Source organism: Stylophora pistillata, chromosome 1 (assembly GCF_964205215.1).
Source record: "Stylophora pistillata chromosome 1, jaStyPist1.2, whole genome shotgun sequence".
NCBI lineage: Eukaryota > Metazoa > Cnidaria > Anthozoa > Scleractinia > Pocilloporidae > Stylophora > Stylophora pistillata.
In genome coordinates this window covers 19,734,095-19,758,304 of record NC_142519.1, presented here as the reverse complement: position 1 = coordinate 19,758,304, position 24,210 = coordinate 19,734,095, and the positions used below count along the sequence as shown (strand labels likewise).

At 37.1% G+C, this 24,210-nt stretch overlaps 3 protein-coding genes across 7 annotated transcripts; 1 reads left to right on the top strand and 2 right to left on the bottom strand.

The window, feature by feature from the left end:
• Positions 1-618: 618 nt before the first annotated feature.
• LOC111337542 (ADP-ribose glycohydrolase OARD1) lies at positions 619-3,864 on the bottom strand. The gene is made up of 5 exons (XM_022943879.2): positions 3,610-3,864; positions 3,124-3,202; positions 2,813-3,002; positions 2,362-2,420; positions 619-1,456 (listed from the first exon to the last, which is right to left on the bottom strand). The coding sequence occupies exons 1-5, from the start codon at positions 3,630-3,632 to the stop codon at positions 1,241-1,243; spliced, it is 567 nt and encodes a 188-aa protein (XP_022799614.1). The 5' UTR covers positions 3,633-3,864; the 3' UTR covers positions 619-1,240.
• Positions 3,865-3,937: 73 nt separating this feature from the next.
• On the top strand, positions 3,938-22,175 carry LOC111337538 (uncharacterized). Of its 5 annotated transcripts, none has more exons than XM_088742711.1 (15): positions 3,938-4,254; positions 4,932-5,429; positions 6,145-6,789; positions 7,687-7,778; positions 10,016-10,083; positions 10,202-10,375; positions 13,441-13,655; positions 14,308-14,441; positions 14,546-14,668; positions 15,057-15,141; positions 15,438-15,566; positions 16,263-16,392; positions 17,148-18,106; positions 18,414-18,652; positions 19,322-22,175. In XM_088742711.1, exons 1-15 carry the CDS (start codon positions 3,987-3,989, stop codon positions 19,550-19,552), a joined length of 3,990 nt encoding a protein of 1,329 aa, XP_088598837.1. In that variant the 5' UTR covers positions 3,938-3,986; the 3' UTR covers positions 19,553-22,175. The 5 variants fall into 5 exon arrangements, with proteins under 5 accessions (XP_088598837.1, XP_022799608.2, XP_088598833.1 ...); XM_022943873.2 differs by having other exon boundaries at positions 4,932-5,726; XM_088742707.1 differs by having other exon boundaries at positions 4,932-5,726; positions 19,242-19,377.
• Positions 21,652-24,201, bottom strand: LOC111337540 (uncharacterized). Its single transcript, XM_022943876.2, has 2 exons — positions 23,161-24,201; positions 21,652-22,439 (listed from the first exon to the last, which is right to left on the bottom strand). Exons 1-2 carry the CDS (start codon positions 24,104-24,106, stop codon positions 22,204-22,206), a joined length of 1,182 nt encoding a protein of 393 aa, XP_022799611.2. The 5' UTR covers positions 24,107-24,201; the 3' UTR covers positions 21,652-22,203.
• Between the last annotated feature and the right edge of the window lie 9 nt (positions 24,202-24,210).

Genomic DNA, 24,210 nt, shown 5'->3' with positions numbered 1-24,210 from the left:
AATGAGTAGTAGCTAGAGGAGAGGATTAATAATCAGATTGTGGAAGTTAAAGGGTTTTAACTCCCCTGAGTAACCAAGACAGAATTTTTCCTTACTATGTTGTAAAATAATAAGCCCTGAGGATGGGGAGTGGGTAATTAGAGAAAGCTGCAGGAAATTTAGGTAAAGATCCTACTTGCCTAGATGTAACAATTTAATTCCAGCCATTCTGAAAATACGGAAAGTAACTTGTGGAAGACCGACAAATGCAAAGTGATCTAGCTGTACTGGCTGTACTGGTAGTGCTTTATTACCATCATGACAGATAATTAGTGTCTGGCAATGTCTAATGGTGACTGGTTTGATTGAAGCAATGGGTAAGTGTAACAATTGTGCCTGGGTATGTAGGAGTTTTTGTATTTCAAATGTGTATAATTTTGAACAAACTTATGTTTATCTTTAAAAGAGCAACTGATCCTCTATGAACAAAGTCTCAGGGATGTGTGCTTCTCTGCATCATATCAATTTGAAATTTTATGTACTTGCTAAGTAAAGAAGATTGTCTTGTGATATTTCCATACAGTGAGGTGTGGGTGTCTAGAATACTAAGTATTGCAAATAAACTTGAACTAAATTAGATAGACATGAAACAACTGTTTATTAAACAAATTGGTATTACTTTCTTAATAATAAGAAAAAAACAGATAACAGCCCATAACAACCAAATGAATGTATCTTTGACAGAAGAGTATCATACGTTACTAATTAGAAGCAACTACAGTATGTTGATATGTTTGAAGTTCATCTAGTTGAGTCAACTACTAGATCTTGGCCTTAAACTTTGTGAATTTTTGCTAGGCACACAACATGATGATGACAGTATTATCTACACTTCCCTCCCTGAAGTTTTCAAGTGTTCTATCAGTACTAGCCTGTAAGAAGACACTTAAAGAAACTGCAGCAAGAGACAAAGCTGCAAGGGGCCTGGCTCTACAATTTTCTTCAGCATGTTAGATCTCCTGCAGCTTTGTCACTTCAGTCACAGAACTCTTAGGAACATTAAGTGTTTAACTTTTGCACAGATCCAAATATAAACATAAGTATATACACATGCAAAGTTCTGAATGAAGATTAACAGCAACAATATACTTTTTCATAATTTTCTAATATAAACAATTTGTGACAATTATAAACATTTAATTTTTATGGATATGTTTTGAACATGTTGCTTTTTAAGGATTTCTGAATGACCTTATAATTCCTACAAGCTGTAAACAGTCACATTAATATTTGTATCTTGAAAAACTTGGCCTATGATCCCACTAACTCTGTACCACTGTAGACCATCCAAGCCACAACCAATCTTTGGCATGGATAGGCTTTTCACCCCATGGGTGAGACAGTGGTCTCTCATGGCTTCTAATGATGACTGCAAAGTTTTGTATGTTGGCTTGTGAAAAGACTTCTCCTTCGTGACCTAATAGGAAAACAGAGTAAGAACCATCATAAGGTGCCATGCACAAGTTACAACTTATATTTGATCAGCAATCCACCATTTTTAGTCTACAGCTGTAGTTGGGCTAATAATAATAAAAAATATTGTCAGTTGACAATAATGTAATTATCATTGTATAATTATTTATAACATAACCAAAGTAAAGCGCGCGCTCTGATTGGTCTATTTAGCGTCCCCCATTTGCCCATGGGTGTACGCTGCTCACGTGAGCAAATACAAAGACTATTTTTCCGCGCGCGCTTGTGTTTTCTGGTTGCGTAAGATTTGTTAAATAAAAGGGAACTCTTTAACTACAATGTATCAATGTTATGTTATAAAACAAATGGTAAACACCACAGCGTACACTATTGAGTTATGGATGCACTTGGGAGGTTTGCTAAGCACTCAAGAAGCTAGAGTCGCTCTCGGCTATCGCCTCGAGCAACTCTTACGCTTCTTTCGTGCTTAGCAACCTCCCGCGTGCATCCATAACTCAATAGTGTACGCTGTGGTGTTTACCATTTGTTAAATATTGACACAAAAGTGTACTATTTTTAGTTTGGCACTTAAGCCTTGAAAAGAACTCTTTTTAGCCTTTTCACATGGAAGAGCCCTCTCCTTTGAAATGGATCTATGCTGCCAATAAACCATTCTAGATCATTTTTATCACCATGCATTTATTAATTATAAATTAAGTGACAAAAAATTGCAGCAAGCTTATAGTTGAAATTAAGTGCAGAAACTTCATCTCAGATCTACTTATTACAGATATATTACCAAAATTAATAATTCAATTACATATACTTTTTAAAAGCTATTGTTCTAATGCATCGTAATTACATTTTCTGAATCATTGAATTGTCCAAGCCAGAATTCAAAACCCTTACCAAGTAGTAGACAAATCTTTCTCCTTTTTGTAGAATAGCCACACCTCCTGGTTTCTGCCCTGAGTTTATGATCATAAAAATATATATATTTACAACATATCTGTTTGATTTAAAAAATTCTGGATAATAATAATTATAAATTGTGCAAACAAATTTCTCAGGTGTAGCTTAACATGACTCAAAAGGTTTTTTAAAGACACTTGTCTAATATTTTGTATGGTTGCATGTTACAGTACTTAATAACAATTCTATTACAAAGGTCAGTGGAAGCTGTTTCTTTGTTACAGCTCAGTCTTTAATCAAGGTGGGAGGGATGAAAAAATTCTGAGCTAGAGAAGCAAATATGCCTAAAGGAATCACAATTACAAGTCTTTATTGAAGGCTCAATCAACCTTTTTTGATTGATCAGGGTACATCTAAGGATCATGCAGCATACTTATAAAATGTATACCTTGACTTTTGATCTCCTCCACTCCACCAAATTTAGTTTTAAAGAGGATTGCTATCCCTTTACCCATCCTAGCATCAGCACTTATGCAGTGAGCAAGGGAATCACTGATGGCACATGAAAATAAGTCACCCCGCACTTCATTCAGTCGGTACAGTGGTTTGGGATTTCCTGATTTGGTATCAGCCTGGAACTTAGGAGCAAATTAAGGTCTCGTCAATGTCATGGAAGCAGACTGCAGTCATATTATAATTTTGATTAATTGGACCGATTAATGTACTATCGACTTGGACCTGCTGAGACCGATGACTAACCTCATTTTTGTGATGTTTTCTTTTCTTTGGAGTTTGTTTGGTGTTGTTAGCGTCACCTTTGGATTCCATCTTGTGTTTTCTGCAGAAATGACAAAAATAGTGCAGTAAACGGACGCACTTCACTGTGTTACGTGCATATATGGATATGTGAGAAGATGGAAATCAATCCTACACGCATTTTGATTAGCTCTCAAAAACACTGATGGTTTCAACTTTAACAACATTTTTATCTTATAAAACAAATAGATTCGATGTCGCCGTTGGTCTGCTCAGTAATAGATCAAAAAGTGGTAAGAACATTAGTGACACTCTCAGCTTCGCCTCGTGGATCAGTTTTTTGTTTTTGTCACAGTTTGAAGTCATCTGTGATAAAATGTCTTCAATTTTTGGTTCAATTTGCAATCAACTAGTCCTGACCATAAAGAGAACCCATGCTGTGGTAATTAGTGATGTCAGTTAGCTTTAATCGTAAAAAATGCCACTAACCGAGGAACCAGGTATTTTTCCATGAACACTTTCGAGCAACTTTTCAGGCTTCAAGACAAATTCCCAGCTCAGCAGAAAGGTAGAAACGACAGGTTCGTCATGTATGTTAACCTATTACGTACCACAACCGAGTTTTTGTTAGCTCAAATTTCGTATGCTGATGAAGAATTTTTTCCCGATTATCTCATGCGAATTTTCAATCTGTTGGCGAATAAATATTCTAACGTCTGAACGGGCTTATTTCACTGGGCAATTCTGCTGTTGAGCAATTTCTCTTGAGGTGGGGGAGGGGGGAGAGACGGGAATTTTCCCTTGAAGTCACGTGATTTTCGAATTCTCGGTAATGATACTTCCCACTTTCGGGAAAAGTAGGGAGGATGGCGTTTTCAAATTTGCGTGTATTTCTCAACAAAATAGCCGATGACATAGGATCTGAAGATCTTGCTATTTTAAAGTTTCTTTGTGGTGACAATTTGACCAAAAGAAGGTTAGAAAATATAACCACTCCGAGAGAACTGTTTGTAGCCATCGGTGAGAGAGTCGAAGGCGAAGAAGAGCAGCTCGATTTTCTAAGAAACCTCTTTCAAAACGCCAGTAGATTTGATTTAAAACACAAAGTTGAAAGTGTTATTAGTTCTAGAAAAGGTGAGTTTTGCTGTTTGAAGTTTTAGTAGAGGAAAAAAGTATAGAATTAAAAAATCTCCCCAAGACAACTTGTTGCTTTTGCGCGATAAGCTTATGTAAAGAAATTATTGGTTCTTTACGATGCCAGTAAAGGTTTGGGGTTTGCCAATCTTGTGTTTGTGTGGTTGGCTTCCTTAGCACCCTTTCATCGAACGCCCAGTACGACAAACGTTTGAGACTGATTATTCTCAAAAGGAAGCAATTGAAGGGTAAATGTTAAACATAGTTTATGATGTATACCAGAATTTAGTGAAAAACACGTAATTAGTTTTGAACTTTTGGTGGATGTGACTGAAGAATTAGTGCCCACAGTACTGGTATGGCCTATATTACGCGGTTTGTGTCACTATAATTAATAATATATGTGTGCTGTGTTGGAAGGTTTCACTCCAATCAATCTTTTTTAAACTGAAATATTTATTGAAATATGTACCATACCAATGAATTGATTCGGTGATAAATTTTTCTTACTTTTTTAAGGCCCAAAGTAATATGCCCATTGAAAGTGGGATAGTTATTTTAATGTATTTTAAATCCCCTGAGCATTAGCTAAATGTTAATCAAATTAAATATTTGATTTTGATCTTTAACCAGCTAGCCAATCGTTTTAGCAATTTTTTCTCTCTGATTTTTTGTAGCGAATGAAAATGGGACCGGTGGACAGTATGCTCAACAGAATAATGTCAATAACAGGGTGACAGGTAGAGCCCAATCAACTCTCTATTCTAATAACACAGGTCAAAGCTTTGCATGTAGGTACTATCCGAATGAGACACCAGCTCAAACAGGAACCTCTGCTTGGGTTTCACCCTCCATGTCCTCACTAATGGCAAGGGGAACTCAACAGGCTGGCAATCATTTACAGTCACCCATCAGTAATTTTATGACAGGCACAGATGAATGTGCCCATCAATATACTCAGCATCCCATGGGACCATTTAAAAGTTATCCATTTAAAAGTTATCCAGCCCAAAGTTATCCCGTCCAAAGCTATCCAGTCGAAAGTTATCCAATGCAAAGTTATCCTCATGGTCCAGAAGAACAATATCAACCTTCCAATAGAAATGACCAAACTCTAGGGTGTAATCCATCTACTGGTAGCCTGCAACAGCAAACTCCTCAACCAGATTCTGGAGGTAATATTGTTGTGGAACAGCCTAAACCACTACCTGCTGTACAACCAAACCCCATTGTGTACCGAACTCAACACAGTGTCCCATTTGGCCAAGAAGAGCAATCTTCTGAGAAGACAGCAGGCCATAAGAACTCTCAAGGTTATGCTGAATTTCCTCCAAACAATCAGGGAACGACTGTGGATTTAAGATCCCTTATGACTTTACAGTTGAGAAATCCAACTGTCGGTAATCAAGCACAGCTTGCAGGAATAAAGTACAGAGATCATCCAGAACAAGGGAGCTTAACAGCATATTTAGGTAAGCAAAAGTTGTTCTCTGATTGTTTGGAGAAAATTCAGCATAACCTTGAGAGTTCTTATGGCCTGCTGTCTTCTCAGAAGATTGCTCTTGTTGGCCAAATGGGACACGTAAGCTCTCACAGAACATAAATAGCTTCTCTTTTGAAGCGCCTATGATTGCTATGAAAGACAGAGATTTTGTATATTTTTAAGTTTTATTACATTGCATGTAAATTTTTGAATTAATTCGTGACTTGTTTGCTAATGAACTTTATTACAATGATTCATATTGAATATTTAAATACCATAGGGTGACTTTATGAATTATTTTAGTTTTACATTTTATTAGTTCGTTGTTGGTCCACATCAGCCTTATGGCTGCCCCCTTCCTTACAACCTGCATTACTAAATAAAATGATTGATTGATTGATTGATAGGTGATATCAATTCAGGAGCTTCCAGCACCTTAGTGTCAGGTAGTTTGCTTGGAAGCAATCAAGACCAACATGAAGGAAGAGATAACATAGACAATCCGAACCAAGGACATTCAAATATTAATTCTGGTGAAACTAATCCAGAAGGTCACACAGAACAAAGAAGTACAATGATGCATTCAGCTGATAATAGTTTGGGAACTACCAGCACCTCAGTCTTAGGTAGTTTGCCAGGCAGCAATCAAGCCCATCTTGGAGGGAAAGATGACAAAGGCAATCCAAATCAAGGACCTTTAAATAGAAATTCTGGTGAAATTGATCCAGGATCTTCAATGGCCTTAGTTTCTGATGACCGAACTTTTAGCATTCAAGCTCATAATGCTGGAATGGATAATTTAAATCCAGGAAATGGAAGAGCAGACACCACAATCATGGCAAACACTACGAACTCCAATCAATTTACAAGCAGTTCATCTGCAGAGAAAGTTCCAGTTGAGAGAACTGTATCAGTCAATTATGATACTGAAGTTGCGGTACATTTACATCAGAAATGCCCAGTTGAGATGAGCTATAACTGTTTTACAAAATACTTCAATCATGAAAACAGCAAAGTACTGGGTAAAGGAGGCTTTGGAATTGTCTATGAAGGTAGAGTCACTGTTAAGTAGCTAATACTCATTATTAAAAACTGGATCATTGGATAATGCAATTCAAGACTTTTTATTGGCTAAGCCATTATGGTATATGAGCCAATATACCTTAATCTAATATCTGTACATTGTAACATCTGGTTTCTTCTCACAAAATAAAGTCAAGAAGCGTTTTTTTAATTTACTCCACTTGTGCTTGTTGGATATGAGATGATTATAGTTAACTCGGCGCTATGCACCTCATTGGCCATCTATCGTTTCATATCCAATGCGTGCTTGTGGAATAATTGTTAAATAGATGTGTCATGATGGTCTCTTTTAGAGATAGAAGGGAAGGGATGACTGCAACCCTTTCACTCCCAAGATCTCATCACTTATTCTCCCTACTGACTGCTAAACAGTTCTTATAATGTTAATTTGGAGAAAATGCACTTGATCAATTCGTAATCCCCTGATTTATATTAATTTTTTCTATATTCTCACCACCACCCATCTGCTTGATATTGTATTGATGATTGTATGGAGAAATTCTGTCTTGCTCATCATGGGTTTCATTAAAAATGTTTTCAGCAGGAGGGCAACTGGTTTTCACAGGCAGGTAAAACTTTTTGAACTGAACTTCTTTATAAGATAAACTTTCTTTCAGGTGGGCAAAACTGTCCTCAGAACCAGTCAATTTACCTAGTGCCCAGCCCTTAATGAAACCCCTGGGTCATTCTGGGAGTGAAAGGGTTGAGTACATGTAGATACCTCAAGGTGCAGATGGTAGGAGTGTTTTATTGTACATGTACAGAAAATACTTCATATCCCAATAAAAAGCACAAAAAGTGCAATTAATTATTAAAAGGTAGAAGTGTAGCACTAAATTGATAGTATTTGTCTTCCTGACTTTAAGGTACCAAGAAATTTCATGGTCAGAGTGTTGTCATCAAAGAAGAACACCAGTCTTTATCTGGACTCCCTCATGGCGGAGCTCAATTGCAGAGGGTAATGACTTAAAAATTATGTGTTCTGTTTTTATCAGACAGGTTAAGCTCTTTAAGTCTAATGGCACAAAACAGTCAGATCTCATCATTGCCCAGTATGAACTTTAAGAGTTGGTTATTTAAATGAAGTTGAACAAAGCCCTATTCTAAGCCATCTTCAATTTAGGCAAACCTTTTACCTGAACGTTTATGTTTGTGAACAGTGTCAAGAGGGCTGAAAGCTAATAGAAAAAGGACATGTAATATTTACTTGAATCAACCCTTTTGCCATTTGCGCTAGACCTTGTGTGAATAGTGGGCCCCAACTGACTGTCAGACTTTTGCTATATATTCCACCTCAACAGAATTCTTTGAAACCTCCTAGGGTAATATGAAGAGGGGCTCTGGAAACTTTTGTTGTACCCATCTATAAGGTTTCTCCTGGGTTGTTGCGGAGAGAGGCATACTACAAGTAAATAATACATCTACATTTATTAGTCTTGCAAAGGGGGGCCATCACGCAAGACAGAAAAAGAATACAACACAGAAGTGGCCAGTCTTACAAAATAATATGTGCTTTTAATTCATTCTCCTATAAACAACATATAATTGTGTTACTAAATAAATGATAAAATCAAAGATGCAGAAATCTCAAGATGGAAAGCTTCAGATTATGTTATAGGAATGATCTTTGTTTTATTTGTTGAATTAGAAAATAACTATTCTGCTTTTACTCCACCCCTATTTAAATCTCTTGTGATCTTGGCAATCTGATATCGAGTGAATTTTTGCAGTGTGATTTAATCAGGAATCTGCTTGCTTGATTGTGAAGTCATGCTGATGAATCTGGACTAATTAATTTTACACTTAACTCAGCTTTAATTTAAGGTAACATTTTATATCAATGATGCACAATGTGAGAAAATTTTAGAACCCAACACATGGATTTGTGGAAAAAAAAACAAACACAGTGTAAGTGTAGTGTAGTGTAGTGTAAGGGACAACTTGATTTTGCATAAAAAGTCACCTTAGCAGGGCTCGGCACTAACGGTAGCCCACTAGCCACAGACGCGGCTTCTCGGTTAGCTCAATTGGTTAGAGCGCCGGATTGTGTTGTGCGGGAGGTTGAGGGTTTGAGCCCTGGCCGGACTAATATTCGTGGTCTTAAAATAAGTGAGGAGAATTTGCTACCTTTCTATAATCAAGAAATGGATGGATATTCTAGTCTTCTCGGATGAGGACGAATAAACTATAGGCCCCGTCTCCTGCAGGGTTAGGAGTAGGAGACGCTAATTTCCCACGCACAAGATTACTGTGTGGTGGATGTCCTCCCCTGGGTGGGATGGGTGGGTATAATTTATAATATATAATTTATAAACCAGTAATTCAGCATTCTCTGCAAGAGGTTTGATTAAACGTTATTGGTATTAGTATTAGTATTAGTATTAGTATTGGCCCTGAAAAGCCCCTATGGGGAGTGGTCAATTAACCTATGTATATACATACATACATACATACATACATACATACATACATACATGCATACACACATACATACATACATGTACATACATACATATATAAATACATAAAGTGTGACTTGATTTTCGTAGAACAGTGCTCAATACATAGAAGTAGAGCGAAGTATATATTGTGGGAGGAAAAAGACAAGTAAACTACAAGTTCATCCCTACAAGCCTGTTTCGTGGTCGCCCACTCATCAGGGCGCCCACTCATCAAATCCCCTGATGAGTGGGCGACCACGAAACAGGCTTGTAGGGATGAACTTGTAGTTTACTTGTCTTTTTCCTCCCACAATATATATAAATACATACATACATGTACATACATACATACATACTTACATGAGGTAGAAAGTTCTCCTCACTTATTGTAAGACCATGGGTATTGGTCCGGCTGGGGCTCGAACCCTCGACCTTCCACGCAGTGGAATCTGGCGCTCTAGCCAAGTGAGCTAACCGGGAGGCGGTTAGCTCAAAGTATGTATGTAGAAATTCAGTTTTGGCTAGTGGTTTTCAATTTCTACTCGCCAGTTTGGCCAGTAAACAGACTGAAGTTGTCGTAACATCTAAAAGCATCTGAGATGTCACTTGCCACTTGGCTAGTAAGTTGAAAAGTTAGTGTCGAGCCCTATGTGGGCACTTTTGCACTTGCCATCATTTTCAGTCCCTAACATACATACTGATAGTAATTTTATAAGATAGCCCAGAGCTTGACATGATTTTAATTTTGTTTTAGGAAAAAAAAGTTGGTTATATTAAACATCCTAATTTGATGCCCCTCTATGCGTTTTGTGAGGAGGAAGGGTGAGTCAACAAAGTTGAATGTTTTTACTTTGTGTTTATTAGTTAACAAGAAATTTGCATTACATCAGACTGCAGGATATTGAATTTTTTGTAATCTATCTCTATTTCCTCTCTGCAGCAAACCATGCTGTCTGATGTACCCTAAAATGCACACTGATTTACACAAAGCTTTACGAAAGGACTCAAAAGGGTATCAAAAATTACCTTTGGACGTTAGACTAAAGATTGCACTTCATACGGCCAGGGGACTGCATTATTTGCACACAGAAGTGAAAAATGAGAGATGTGTAAGGTTTGTGCACTGATGTTGTTTTATCGCTTCAAGTTAATTTACACCAGAGGTGGCCCAAGCTCTGTCACAGGCTCTTTCACAGTGAGTAATTAAAGAGTTTGTATAGTGGTTTAGTTGGACTTGCTTTTGAGCTCCGTAAATGTAAAGTTGTGTGAAATAATCAAAGAAATAAAGTCTTACCTTCGTAGAGAGTAGTCTGTGTTGTTCTCCTCACGATTTGAGGCCGTTTTGATGTGTTTTAGTTGGGCACCCTAAATTACCATGCATAAAATATGGGAAGGTCGGAAACTTCTGTTGACACATGCTCACCAAAATCGCTTGAAAACAACACTTAAATACTTTCCCTCAATTCAAAACTCAGCAGCACGAAAGCCAAATAGTTACCCTTCAAGTTCACCGAAAAAAATCCCACAAAAGTCGGTTTGTCAAGCAACCAATCCAGCGAGAATTTCAAATTAATGGCCGTTCGGAATTCTTCTAATTCGTGGAAGGAACCTCTTGTGCAGCTGAGAGACCGTTAATGCGCGGCCAACCCAGAACCTAGTCAAATCTCTCTCAACGGGTCCTCCCCATAGTCTTCTAACACCAACTCTTCACACATACTAAGGTACCCTGGGTAAACTCATCGACTTGACTAGATCGTTGATACTGTCCATCTTTACTGTTTTCAAAGGATTTTTTTAAATATCCTCTTACCCGGGGTACTTTAGTATGTGTGAAGAGTTGGTGTTAGAAGACTATGGAGAGAACCCATTGAGAGAGATTTGACTAGGTCCCAGGTTGACCGCACATTAACGGTCTCTCAGCTGCACAAGAAGTTCCTTCCACGCATTAGAAGAATTTTGAACGGCCGTTAATTTGAAATTCTCACTGGATTGGTTGCTCGACAAACCGACTTTTGTGGGATTTTTTTCGGTGAACTAAAGGGCAACTATTTGGCTTTCGTGCTGCCAAGTTTTGATTCGAGGGAGAGTATGTAAGTGTTGTTTTCGAGCGATTTTGGCAAGCATGTGTCAACAGAAGTTTCCGACCTTCCTGTATTTTATGCACGGTAATTTAGGGCATCAAGCTAAAACACATCAAAACAGCCTCAAATCGCGAGGAGAACAACACAGACTACTCTCTACGAAGGTATGACTTTATTTCTTTGATTATTTCACACAACTTTACATTTATGGAGCTCAAAAGCAAGTCCAACTAAACCACTATACAAACTCTTTAATTATTCACTGTGAAAGAGCCTGTGACAGAGCTTGGGCCACCTGTGTTTACACCAGTTGATCTGACTACTAACTAAATGATGTTAAATGAAACTCATGATAATTTTAGTCGACAACAATTTAATTGTAATTAAAATAATAACAACAAATAACAACAATTTAATTATAATTATGCTATTAGTAGCAGTTATGTTGATAGTAAAGTAATTAAATTATTAATAATAATATAATAATAACATTGATAATAATGGCAAAGAAATTGTAATAATGATAATAATTATAAAATAGAAATTTCAGTCACTTGTTACAGCTGCAAGTTTAATGAAAAGAGGATGCTTGGAGTCTAAATGCTTTTAAAATTTATGATCTTGTATTTTCAACACTCCTTGTCATCAATGGCTGTCACTCATTGCTGAGTAGGATGGCAACTTCTTTGGTGCAAGTACAGTCCTGTGTGGTGTAGGGAGATCCTGCCACAGTTGGGACAGGTGAGAGAGTTGGGAGCTGTAGAAGCAAGCGAGGAGACTCAACTTGCATGACACTTCTCTGATGTTGAGATGCTGATGTTGCAGGCCTTCAGGTGCCCTATTAAAACAGTCTTTGACTTGCAGCTTGGGCCCACCAACTCTCTTCTTCCCCTCCTTGCTCTTGCCATAGAAGACTGCCTTGGGTAATCAGGAGTCGTCCATACACACTACATGGCCTATCCATCTAAGCTGGTTCTGGGTGAGAAGGGCTTGAACACTGGGGATTTTAGCTCGCCGTCTCACCGTGGCATTTGAGACTCCATCTCTCCAGTTGATTTTCAGCAACTGTCTGTTAGCTGAGACATCTGAATGTGTTGCAGTCTCTGGATGTGGCAGAGGTATAGGATGTAGGTCTCTGATGATTACAAGGGACATGACAGGACAACAGCACGGTATTCTTTGCACTTGGTTTGCAGTTTGATGTCAGGATGGTTCCACACCTTGGTATGAGTTTTCCGAAGGCAGCAGAAACTGGGCTGACTCACTTCTCCACTTCTTTCTACATGTTGATGTCATGGGAGAGAGTTTTGCCGAGGTGGGTGAAGTGCTCAATAGAGGAGGATGTCCGGCTGTGGAGGATGAGTTCCCAGAGTGGGCTGAAACAGGACTTCTGTCTTGGGGACATTGATAGTCAGATTAAGTTTGAAGGCTTCAGTGTTGAAAGTGTTGAAAGCTGCAGTGTTGAAGGAGGCTAGCATGCTCTGGAGCTCCTCTGTGGAATGAGATACCATTGCAGTGTCATCCACATAGAACAGTTCTCTCACACAGATGGTCTGTGTTCTTGTGCTAGCTTTTGGGTGTCTTGTGTTGAAGAGCTGGCCGTCTGAGCAGGTGGTGAGGTACACCCCTTCGATAGAGGCAGAGAGTTCCAAGACTGTCATGATGTACAGAGAGAATAGAGATGGTGCAAGTACACACCCCTGGTTTACACCTTGTTTAATACTGAACTTGTCAGATGTTGAGCCTCTAACAGAGACTTGGGCCATCATGTTGGTGTGCAGTTGATTGATCAAGCTTGTGATCCCAGGAGGGCAACCATAATTTTATTTCCTCAGCAGAGACCAGAGGCCTTTCAGAGACATTTTCAACACTATGATTCTAAAAATGATAGCAATGATATTGTTAATAATACTTAGAAATTATATAGTGACAGATCATTACAAATCTTATACGAAACATCTAAACTTTCACAAAAGTTTGCTGTTAACATGTGTGCCCCAATATTTAAAAGAATACAGTACATGAACTGCATTGGGTCATCATTCAAGCACTGTGCACTTTTGCATTCTTCCCCTATTAATATTGATTGTATTTTTAGGCAGGAGATTGTACACATGGATGTAAAGCCAGGGAATATATTTCTAGATGAACAATTTAATGCACGTCTAGGAGATGCTGGAATGGCCCAGGAGTTACCCTTGGATTACTCTTATGCATCTCTCAGCCAGATTCGTGGAACAAGTGGATACCTAGATGCATTTCTTAAAGAAAGACACTTTAAACCTGTTAATGACATTTTCTCATTTGGAATAGGTATGCAGGTGCTCAAAACTGTTAATATTAAGTGTTATTTTTGAGATGTAAGAAAATGTCAGGGGTTTGTCATGATGGGATCTTACCCTAAAAGGAACTGGATATGGTCTTAAAAAACTCATTTTTATACATGTGAGAGTTAATTGATTAAATTTTCTGTCAACGATGTGAAGTCAGCTCTTTGGTACTTGTGCTGAAGTTTTTTCAAACTTTGCCTGTTGGTCAGTGCCAGATCCCTTGCAAACTCTTGCTAGCTATTGTTGCTCAAAGCCTTGAACTTTCTTGCTGACATTAAATTTTTCTTAGAGTACAGTCTTGACCATATTGAAGCTCTGCAGTAGTAACAAAGGCCTGCCACTTGGCTATCTAAAATTCCAATTTGAAAACAGGCGGTCCTTATCCTCTTTTACAAGCAGCAAATAGAGCGTTGTTTTAATTTTGCCCCCTAATTTTTTTTTTTTAAAAACTCTTAATAATTGTATTTTGAATTTATGTTTATGACTCTTATAATTGTTTTAGATTAGAGGCTTGTTTAACTGTTGAGTCACCTGGAAGGCTTAATTGTTGTTGTTTTATTATAATTACAGGTTGAAGTGAATGGAAACCTTGTAATAATAGCTGCTTAAATTGTTCACTGGGTTTAATTTTTCAGTGCTCCTAGAACTTTTCACTCAGAACAGTGCTGTTGAAAGAGGTCCACAAAACAAAGATGTGACCTTGTATGACAAACTAAATAAACGAGGAATGTTTTCAGATGTAAACAAATTAATGGGCTTGGCACCGAAGGTAAGAATTCACATTTAAGATATTTTGTGCATCAGGGCTGTAATTTTTCATTTTAAGCTAAAACTTGAAATGTCAAATTAAATAATTTTGTGTATTGCTCTTAGGTTGTCTGGCCTGAAAGTGCAGATGAGAAAAGTTTCACTGAAGAATTTGCTAATCTTGCGATAGACTGTGTTAAACCACCAGAGAACAGAGCAAAACTGTCTGATGTGTGCAAGAGACTAGAGGTAAGGAACATTTTTTAAATTTACCTTTAGTTAAATATGTCTGCTATGCTGTATTAACTAAAGATGAGGCAACAGGACAACAGTGACATAGCTTATACAATACAAGCCATGCAACTGAAAGAGCTGCTCAGAAAACAGTTGTAAAAATTTTAAAGAAGAAAATGTGACTGTTTATAAATACCTAAAATGGAAGGATTGAATAGAAGAGTGAAAATGGTTAATTTTTTTACTATTACATGTCTTTTAAACCAGTATGAGCACTAGCTTGCCCTTCTCTTTACCCTAAAATCCCATTGTCTCATATAGCAAATTGTACCATTAGGGCATTAATTTTGTGTAAGGAAGAACAGTGTACTAAACATGAAATGTTTTGATTTCTTGCATATAGAACTTACTGCACAGGAAAGGAGTCAGAAAATCTTCAAATCTCAAAGAAGGAGCCCATTGTGTTTCTTGTCTACTAAATCGTTCAGGTACATACCCCTTGAAAAAATCAGCAATATTTAATTTATTTGTGATAATTAACAAGTAAAACTGGCCAATTCTGACCAGTGTTCTAAGCAGTAAGGGTGTTAGTACTGATACCATTTCTTATGTAAAGTATATGATAGTTATTATTTGACATACTATATTCCTTTTAAATTGTGTCTTACTATGTTCCTTTTAAATGCATCTTAACTTAGCCTTTTCATGAACTTAGATCCCTATATAAGGCATATCTGGTTCTGTTAACTTATTAGTAAAAATTAATTTTTTTTCTTGCCAATAGCGAAGTATTTGGGAGTGAGGTCACCTAACTGTGACCAAAGGTGTGGCTATTTTTGTGCAACTTGTTTGATGCAAGCACGACGGAATCCTCTGGAATGTCCAAACCATGGGCCTGCTGAACCTCCGATTGGTAATTAAAGGCTGATCATGCATTTACAAGTGATTAAGATGTAATCAAAGTTTTGTCACCATCATCAAGAAGCCAAACTTTTGGTTTGCTCTTAGAATTCTTTTTGGTATAGTCCCGTAGTGATGTATTCCATACAGTTGTTCATCAAACAAGCTTCCCTGCAATCATCTAAAAGTCAAATGAAGGCTATTTAAGAAAACTTTTTTATAATAGGTCAAAGAGTTCAGATAAGCAAATTAAGTGTTTTAGGCTAATAAGTATAATTTTGATCCATAAGGGGCTGTGAGGTGCTGTTTTTTTTATTTATCTATGTTTTCAAGATGATCCAGTATTTTACTGTAACAGTTGTTGTCGCTTTTGTTCATTTTCCTCTTCAAATTGTAGTCAGCAAGACTCCTAATAATCTCCTTGGATATGATGTAGATTAAATGTTCCATTTCAGAATAATTGTTATTAATTAAAATGTTTACACAGTCATTTTATTTAGCCTTTCCTATGAGCTTTTGTGTTAAGTCTTGGGTTGATGCCTTAGATCTCTCATACAAGAGTTGGTAAATGTAGATTAATTTGTGATCATTGCAATGTGTTCACCCCTCTGCCATGGTTTAATTTGTTAATAATAATTATTATTAAGAATGATATATACAATACACTGTAAGTTGCATGTTTTAATATAGGTGAGTTGTTTAACTTTAGGAGGATCTGACACATATGCAGTTCTAGTTTGTGGAAGTGACCCAGACTCACCAAAGACTGCTGCAATCTTTCATCAGGATTTAATTGGTTTTAAAAGTGTTTTAACAGACAGCCGCATTGTTGGAGTCAGGTAGGGCTCTTGGATCATAGGCTTAATGGTTACTAAGTGTGTATTACTCAATATTCTCATGTATATAAATATGATATAAATGTAGAGAGATTTATTTGAACCTTTTTTTTTTTTTACATTATAACTGTATCAATTCATGCAGACTCGTTAGTAGAGAGCCATGTCAATAAGGTCATAGGTCATAAAAATGACATGAAGTCCAATGCTCAGCAATCCCGGCTATGTCAGAGGAAAAAAAAACATTTGATGCAAGACCAGGCCATGTGGTTACACTTTGTTTTGGACATTGGTGTTGCGATTTGTATGATCAATAAATTTCACCTCTCTTAAGCAGTCACCTCGGTCTATTAAGCGGTCACCTCTATTTAGCTTTGCAGTCACCCTTACCTAATTCCCAATGGCCTGTTTAAATTGTCCTCCACCTGTATTGAATGGTCACTGAATGCAAGACCACTCATGACAAATAATTTTAAGAATAATCTTTCATGACAAGTAATTTTTAATGTAAGACTCTAATTATAATTTTTTTCTCCCAAAATAAAAGTATTCTAAGTAGAATTTTTAAACATTGTCATGATTCTGTACATAAAATGGTCAATTATGGCATAGAGTGGCTTTGTTTATCATTTCTTATAATATATGCCTAATAAATAATCTGTGAACCTGTATTAGGCAGTCAACCTGGTTAATACAGGTTTAATGGTACTTACTCTTAAAATGCTACATGACTGTTCTTCTTTTTTTCTTGAGTTTAGGAAAGATCACATATCTACTATTACACCTAGTGCATCAAGAGGCACATCACAATCTGACCTGGTTAAACAAGTTCTACAAGAACTTAAACAGAAGCTTCAAGGAAAGAAAGATGTGTTTGTGTACTTTTATTTTTCTGGTCACAGTGATCATAATGGTAACTTGCTCTGTTCTTCAGACAATGATTGCTTAACAGTGGATGATTTGAAAAACCACCTAACCCTTCTCAATCCCCATGTCCGTGAATTCTTGATCATTTTGGATTGCTGCTTTGCTGATGGCAATATTGCCTCAGAACATATTAAGGACGAAAGCTTTCTCGTTCACAAGTCACATGACTCAGTAAATGTGGAGGCTCCACCACATCCTCTTGAGTCACTTTGCAGTGAATTTCAGGAGGCAAGTGGTGCTGAGAGTTCTTGTGTTATTGGCAAGAGTCCAATTTCAAATGCTGAAGCAGACTTTGCAGAAAGTGATTTTAGTACTGTAGATGAAAACGTGATAAGCAAGGCTCCAGTTATACCATCTTTCACCTTTCGTCAGTGGTCTTCTTCATTATCTCAACAACAATCTTATGCTCAGATCAGGTCAGGAAGCTTTTTGACACACTACATAACCTGTGGGTTACGTGGTGCACATGACTGTAAATTTAAAGACTGTAAGTTTTGTGGTAAATTCAAAGCTCAAGCCAAATCATTGGGGTATATTACTGCTTCAAACTTGGAAGATTTTGTCTCCAAGCATGTAGAGGAAGCTGCTGCTAAAGCTGGTGGACTGAGGCAGAGTCCACGCATACGATCAATCCACTCAAAGGAGACAATACTGGCTTTTTACAATGAAGAACCATTGCGTGATGAGATGCTGTTCAAATCAACTTCTGGGTATACAGAGAGAATTGTGGTTGATAAGTACCCTCTTCACCTTTTGGATTTTCAAAGCATGGTGTTTTCCAAGGTTCAAGGTAAATGAATTATAAAACACAAGTTGATTTACAAACTGATGTGAGTTTTTGTTTAGTTTAGAGCAATTTAACTGGAATGTTTGGGATTACTATCATATACAGTCAAATTTTCACACTACACATACAAAAACATTAGAAATAGATCAACAATGAAGGGTAATTATATATGAATTATTAACAATGAATGGAAATGGGGTACAATCACCATTTGCAGTAGAACAAGTACTATTTTTTTTTCTCAGTGAGAGTAAAACTATTGCTAAAAGTGATAAACAGTTTTCTCATTAATACCATTCTTGTCATATAGATCACCTCCCCATGTGTGCTGAGGCAAAGCACCTACAGATTCTCTGTGATGATGAAGAAATTGACAGCACATCTTATGTAGACCTCGAAGACTATCTTAGACAGGGGTATGACATTAAATGTCAGTTAAGGCCATGCAATGGTATTACAAGAGGTCCAGTGGTTGTTGAGATCCAAACTTACAAGAATCAGGTTCTGACTCTTCTGAATTCTCTTCAGATGTCACGAAATGAGCAACAGGTTTGTTCTTCTTTCAATATTATTGCCACTAACAGTAACTTTTGATAAGCCCGAAAATTTGCTCTGACTAGCTAATAAGAGCTCTTCACATTTTGTGGAGTTAGTACAGTCAGTGGCTTAATTTATGCTTATATTAATAGTAACTCTGGGTGGAGAGGTCAGGGTTTAAGACCTGGCCTGATGTCATTCAGAGATTGGGTTGTTTTGGGGAAAAACACTTAACTTGCTTGGTGCCACACTCCAACTAGTGGTGTTGATGAGTAATGGTGGACTGTCACAGTAATCCACTAAGAAAATGCTTGAGGTTAAACAATGATGGACTGCATCCCATCCCTCACTCCAAGTTGCTTTATGTTACAGAAACTGAGATAAGCTGTGGCAGTGTATGCCATTTAATTGGCTTGAGTGCTGACTTGACTTTTACTCTGAGGAGAACTTTTCAGAAGTGTTGATTATTTGAAATGAACATACAGTATGCATTTTGTGCAATTTTTCACTCAAGAATTTTGGTTTGCCTGGAACAGAGTGGTCACTTGTGGTTAAGAGATTTTTGATTGACCATATTGATATGACACCTGATCTATTGCAGGTGTACACATTATGATGCACACAAAATGCATAGTTGTGTTCAAGCACATGCCATTAAGGCTGTTATCTGACTTGAAACAGCTTTTTTCCCAGGATTGTGCTACCTTTGAGATGAAAACTATTGAGAAATCTCTAAATGCTGAGGATGTGAGAGAATGCTGTGATGAAGACTCCAACCTCATTGATCTTAAGGAAAGTTTCGTGGGAAAATCAATTGCAGTAATCCTGACAGAGGCATCTGTACACCAAGGAGTGTTAGAAATAAGGGTTTTAGACCAAAGCATGGATTGCTGCTTTACAAAACAGGATTGAACCATTAAATGCCAGTACATGGAATATGTGCTGTGGAAGGTTTTAGACAACTTAAGATTGCACTAAGATCTGCAGTGACAAAGCTTAGATTTTTGTATCTTTTTTCAAAAAGAGATTTGTATGATTGGTCTCTGTATTAGAAAAGCTTAGTGGTTTTTTTTCACAGAATATTACTTTTACTTCTTATTCATTTAGCTGTAGTTTAAGGATAAGGTAGACCTTAGGGGGCCAATTTTTTTGAAAATTTTCTTTCATGTTGAACTGTGTTACTAAAATGTTTTGATAAAATTGAAGAACAGCTCCCCAAAATATGTCGGCCAACTGTTGGCCGACTGTTCACCGACAGATGACCAACAGCTCACCAACAGTTCACTGACAGTTGGCCGACATAATGAAAACAAATTCAGAAATGAGTAAATAGACTGTTTTATTTTGGGGAGCTGTTCTTCACTTTTACCAAATTTTCTTACAAACTGCATTTAACTACAGTTTGTGAGAAAATTTTTTGGAATATATTGAAACATGCCTGGGTTACTTTGCAAAGCAGATTTTTGAGCTGAATTCTTTAGCCCACCAAAATGTGAAGAGATAGGTATAAAATGTCACCCTCAATGACTCCCAAAGTGTTTTTTCGGGCAAAACATCCTGGAATGGTCCTTGAATTTCAATCATGTAAACACTTTCTGATTTCAGTTACGCAGAGATCTTTGCTATCTGTTTGCATTTAAAACTAGACGGTGAATGAAGAAAGATAAAAAGGAGTGAAAGTATGAACATTAAGAATTTAATTGAAGGTTGGACTCCTTTAAAACTATGGCTACTCTTGCTGTAACATGTTTTCTATAAGTATTTACATTATTTTGTAATTTAATAGTCTAGGTTATCTCCAGTCTGAAAACTATCTACTTGGTAATTAATGTAAAAATATTTGATAATAAATTGTCAGTGATATTAGAATGCATGCTGTAATAACTGATAAGTTACACTGCCCATAATTTAATTGCTTTGTGGCTGCTGGTATATTTGTTTTTAGAAAACTTGAGTTAATCTCTTTACCAAGGCTTGAAATGACAAAGAAATGCAGTAGACTCTTTCAACTTGTTTCATCTGTGTAGTTAATTAAAGCTAAAAAAAGCAGAAAATTGTCTGCAACCACAGCTTTCAATTACAGGAAATTACCCTTCCTTTAGAGACCAATGCTGGTCATTTCGCCAACGTGCCAGTTCCCCAACAAACATTTCGCCAATGTATGAGGTTGATTTGCCAATGTCTAATGTCAGTTTGCCAATGCTTATAGGTCAGTTCACCGAGACTCACAATAGTTGTAATTACAAATGACCTGGGGAATAAAACTTTACTTTTGTATTCACAGGTGTTCATAGGTTAGTATTGTTTGATTATTGTTTATTTCACTCTCCCCATCTATTATTTCCTTGACAGCCAATCATGTTTGAAAAAGACTTGGAAAACCATCCAAGGCTTTTACCCAGTAGAGTATAACCCTACTGTGAAACACTTTTATTTAACAGCATAGTTAAGTAGCTATTGACTCTCAATATGTTTGTTTGATTACATGTGAAGAACTGCCACATTCCCCCCTCAAACTTTTGAGGTTTTTTTTTTTTTGTTGGTCATTAACTTCTGCAAACTTGGTGGCTCCTAAAAGAGTCACTTTTTTGTTGTGGCTTTTTTTTTTCCCGTTCTTCAGTTCCCATGAATCAGGGCATTCAGATGAGCTCAGGCTCTCAGCAGCCGAGTGGCGGTTATCTCTTTCCTCTCATACTTGTCCCAGGATTCGAAGAGCAGTGCCTGGAGGTTTCTGTACTGCCTCAAAGTAAAATTTCATTCCTCTGGTCATTTGTAATTACAATTATTTTGGATGTTGGCAAACTGACATGATTGTAAGCATTGGTGAACTGACATTAGACATTGGTGAATTGATGTCATGTTAGTAAACTGTTTATTGGCAAAACGACTGGTTACCTGGCAGACAGAGTGGAAGAGTATATCACCATCCCTGCTTCCTCCCCCCCCCCCAAAAAAAAAAACAACAACAACAAAAACAAACAAAAACAAAAGAAAAAAACCAAAGCCAAAACAACAAATATAAAACTGCATTTACTGTGCAAGGGTCTAAATGTACTTAAACAATTCTTTCCTCACAATTAAGAGTTTTCAGGGTATTCATTGAACACAGGAGATTGGTGGATTCTTGATCAGACTCAACAACAACACAGAAACAATTATTTGCCTCTATTTTTATGGCCTGAGATATTTTTAAAAGGGATCTAGAGCCTTCTCTTGGCATAATATCCCATTACTTTACACCATTTTCCCACTTTCCTTAATGAACACCCTGAGTTGTATTTAATTAAACTGATTTTAAAAAGACAGACATTATTGAAGCTGTCTGTAAGAGAATGACTGTTGAGAGAGAATTAATTGCATTTTCTCCTTGATATCTTTCAACTTTCTCTATTAAAAAGTAATGTGCAGTTTGTAGCATAGAAAATTAATTTAATCCTACCAGAACCAAAGTACCTGAAAAAATTAATGACAGAAAATCTTTGCAAGGCTTGCAACTCTTATTAATTTTAGTTTCAATAAAAACACTACTACAGTGCTTAGTATGTTGGTGATGTTTTTGATATTCAAGATCCTTCTTTATCTTGCTCCCAAAGCCATTTGTGATAAAAGTTAAGTTTATGGTCATTAGGGGTAACATTCTTCCAGTCACCAAGGCAAAATATACGATATGAATCATCTCCATATTTTCCAATCCCATGCAACTCATTTGGGTATGTCCAGTCTTTTGTTAGGAATTCCTCAGAAAATCTTATGATTATTTTGGCTCTTTTTTCATGTAGACCCAATGGTTGAAGGAGTTCTGGAAAAGTAAGAAAAATGCCACGAACTGAAGTGAAATTATGGTGTCTTTCTGTTTTACTTATGCACTATCACATTTTTAATGAACTTAGAGTTGCATTATTGGGTGGATAAAGGCACTGTGGGAGTGTACCATCTTGCCCAAGAAAAAAAACTTAATGACACTAGCTAGGCCTCAAACCCTGATCGTTCAATCTGAACTCTGGCATGTGTACTATTAAGGCCAACACGTCACTGACAACAATTTTCATTGATGATCTTTTCGAAAAAAAGGGTAGAACTCTTCACAGGGCTTGGCTATATTTGAAAAAGGAACATTTCTTATCTGAACAAGTAGATCAATACTAATATGGTACCAAAAAAGGGGTAAACAATGATTTTCGTGGGTTTGGTGTTGACATGGAAATTTGAGACTTGATTTTCAACTTAAATAATAGAAGGGGTGGTCTGGCTCTCTAAGGATAATTCACACCTAAGACTATTTAATCATATTTGAAGTCTTGGGAAATATCTTCAGGCAGAAAAAATAAGACAACGGAATATCAAGGAAAAGCACAAACTTTCATTGGGGCTGAAACAGCACACTCAAAGGGTAATTGACCAATGTAGTTCTTTTGTGGATTTGAAACCTCAAAAATAAGAGCCTGTTTCTGACATCGATTATTCATCGTGTTTGCATCTGGAAACCACCCCACTTGAGCCAAAGCATGTCATGAACTTACCCGCGATTCCTTTCCAATCTGCCATTCTTGTAACTTCGGGATCAGGATACTTCTTAAAAAATTCCCACATGATTGGAATAGCTTTCTTTCCTGTTGTTCTGTTTAGAAATATAGTTGCAACTAGTAATTTCCACGGGTCATGGAAAAGGCTCTCTTGGATCAAATTGAACGGAGATTTAGGAGGAATCCACTTGGGTGCAAATTTTGAATTTATGGAGACTGGATCACTTGATTTGAAGTAATGACTCGAAACAGTAGTAGTTGTGATTTCATTTCCCGCCTGATTGCCACAATTTGTATTTTCATCAATACCAATCGTCTCGGTTAACCTTAAAGTGTTCGAGTTTCTCGATTTTCTTTTACTTGAGATCGTACGATGTTTGTACGCATCAGCTGTTTGTTTTCGCGCCACTTTCCGTTTACCAAATAAGGATTTTCTACTTTCGTCTGTCTTCGACTTTCTTGCTCTTTTAGTGTGGATGACCCTAGCACGATTTCCAGAGACAGACTCGCTTCGTAGTCGTCGTTTCAAAGTGCGATGTTGTTTTACTTCTCTTCGAAAAGTGTTTGTTTTTGGAAAATACGGAGAAGTCTTTTGAGTATTCAAAGTTCTCTGTTGGGTGAATTCATGTTTGTTTCCCACATCATCTTGTGGTGTTTCCCGCTTCATTGCCTCTGGTAGGTCATTGTACCCGCTTGAAATACGATCAGCACTTGAAAATTTGAGAGAATTAGAAACTCCAAAATCAAAGTCTTCGATCGAGAGATGACTTTCGTCAGTTGTGTGTGAAACTAGGTATCTCTGCAGCTCAGCACGGGAGCGAAATTTTCTTCCCTCTGGACTAATAATATAGATATCCAGTTTTCCTTTCGTTTTCCCACTCTTTCGTTTAGTAAATACTTTCTTCCACCCTGTAACGCCTGATGAAGCATACATACTATCCATGACTCCCCCAAAAAGTATTTTCTCCGATCAATCTAAGTAAGCAAGCAACCAAACAACAATCCGCCATGTTAATTTCCGCGTAGCTCCTGGGAACAAGTTTCGAT

Coding starts and splice junctions, on each gene's coding strand:
- LOC111337538 (XM_022943873.2), top strand. CDS start 3,987: ATGGCGTTTTCAAATTTGCGTGTATTTCTCAACAAAATAGCCGATGAC. Junction 5,727..6,144: donor GAGCTTAACAGCATATTTAG/GTAAGCAAAAGT, acceptor ATTGATTGATAG/GTGATATCAATTCAGGAGCT. Junction 13,656..14,307: donor CATTTTCTCATTTGGAATAG/GTATGCAGGTGC, acceptor TTAATTTTTCAG/TGCTCCTAGAACTTTTCACT.
- LOC111337540 (XM_022943876.2), bottom strand. CDS start 24,106: ATGGATAGTATGTATGCTTCATCAGGCGTTACAGGGTGGAAGAAAGTA. Junction 22,440..23,160: donor AGATTGGAAAGGAATCGCGG/GTAAGTTCATGA, acceptor TTACTTTTCCAG/AACTCCTTCAACCATTGGGT.
- LOC111337542 (XM_022943879.2), bottom strand. CDS start 3,632: ATGGAAAAATACCTGGTTCCTCG. Junction 3,203..3,609: donor GAAAAATACCTGGTTCCTCG/GTTAGTGGCATT, acceptor TCATTTCTGCAG/AAAACACAAGATGGAATCCA. Junction 1,457..2,361: donor AAAGATTTGTCTACTACTTG/GTAAGGGTTTTG, acceptor TTTTCCTATTAG/GTCACGAAGGAGAAGTCTTT.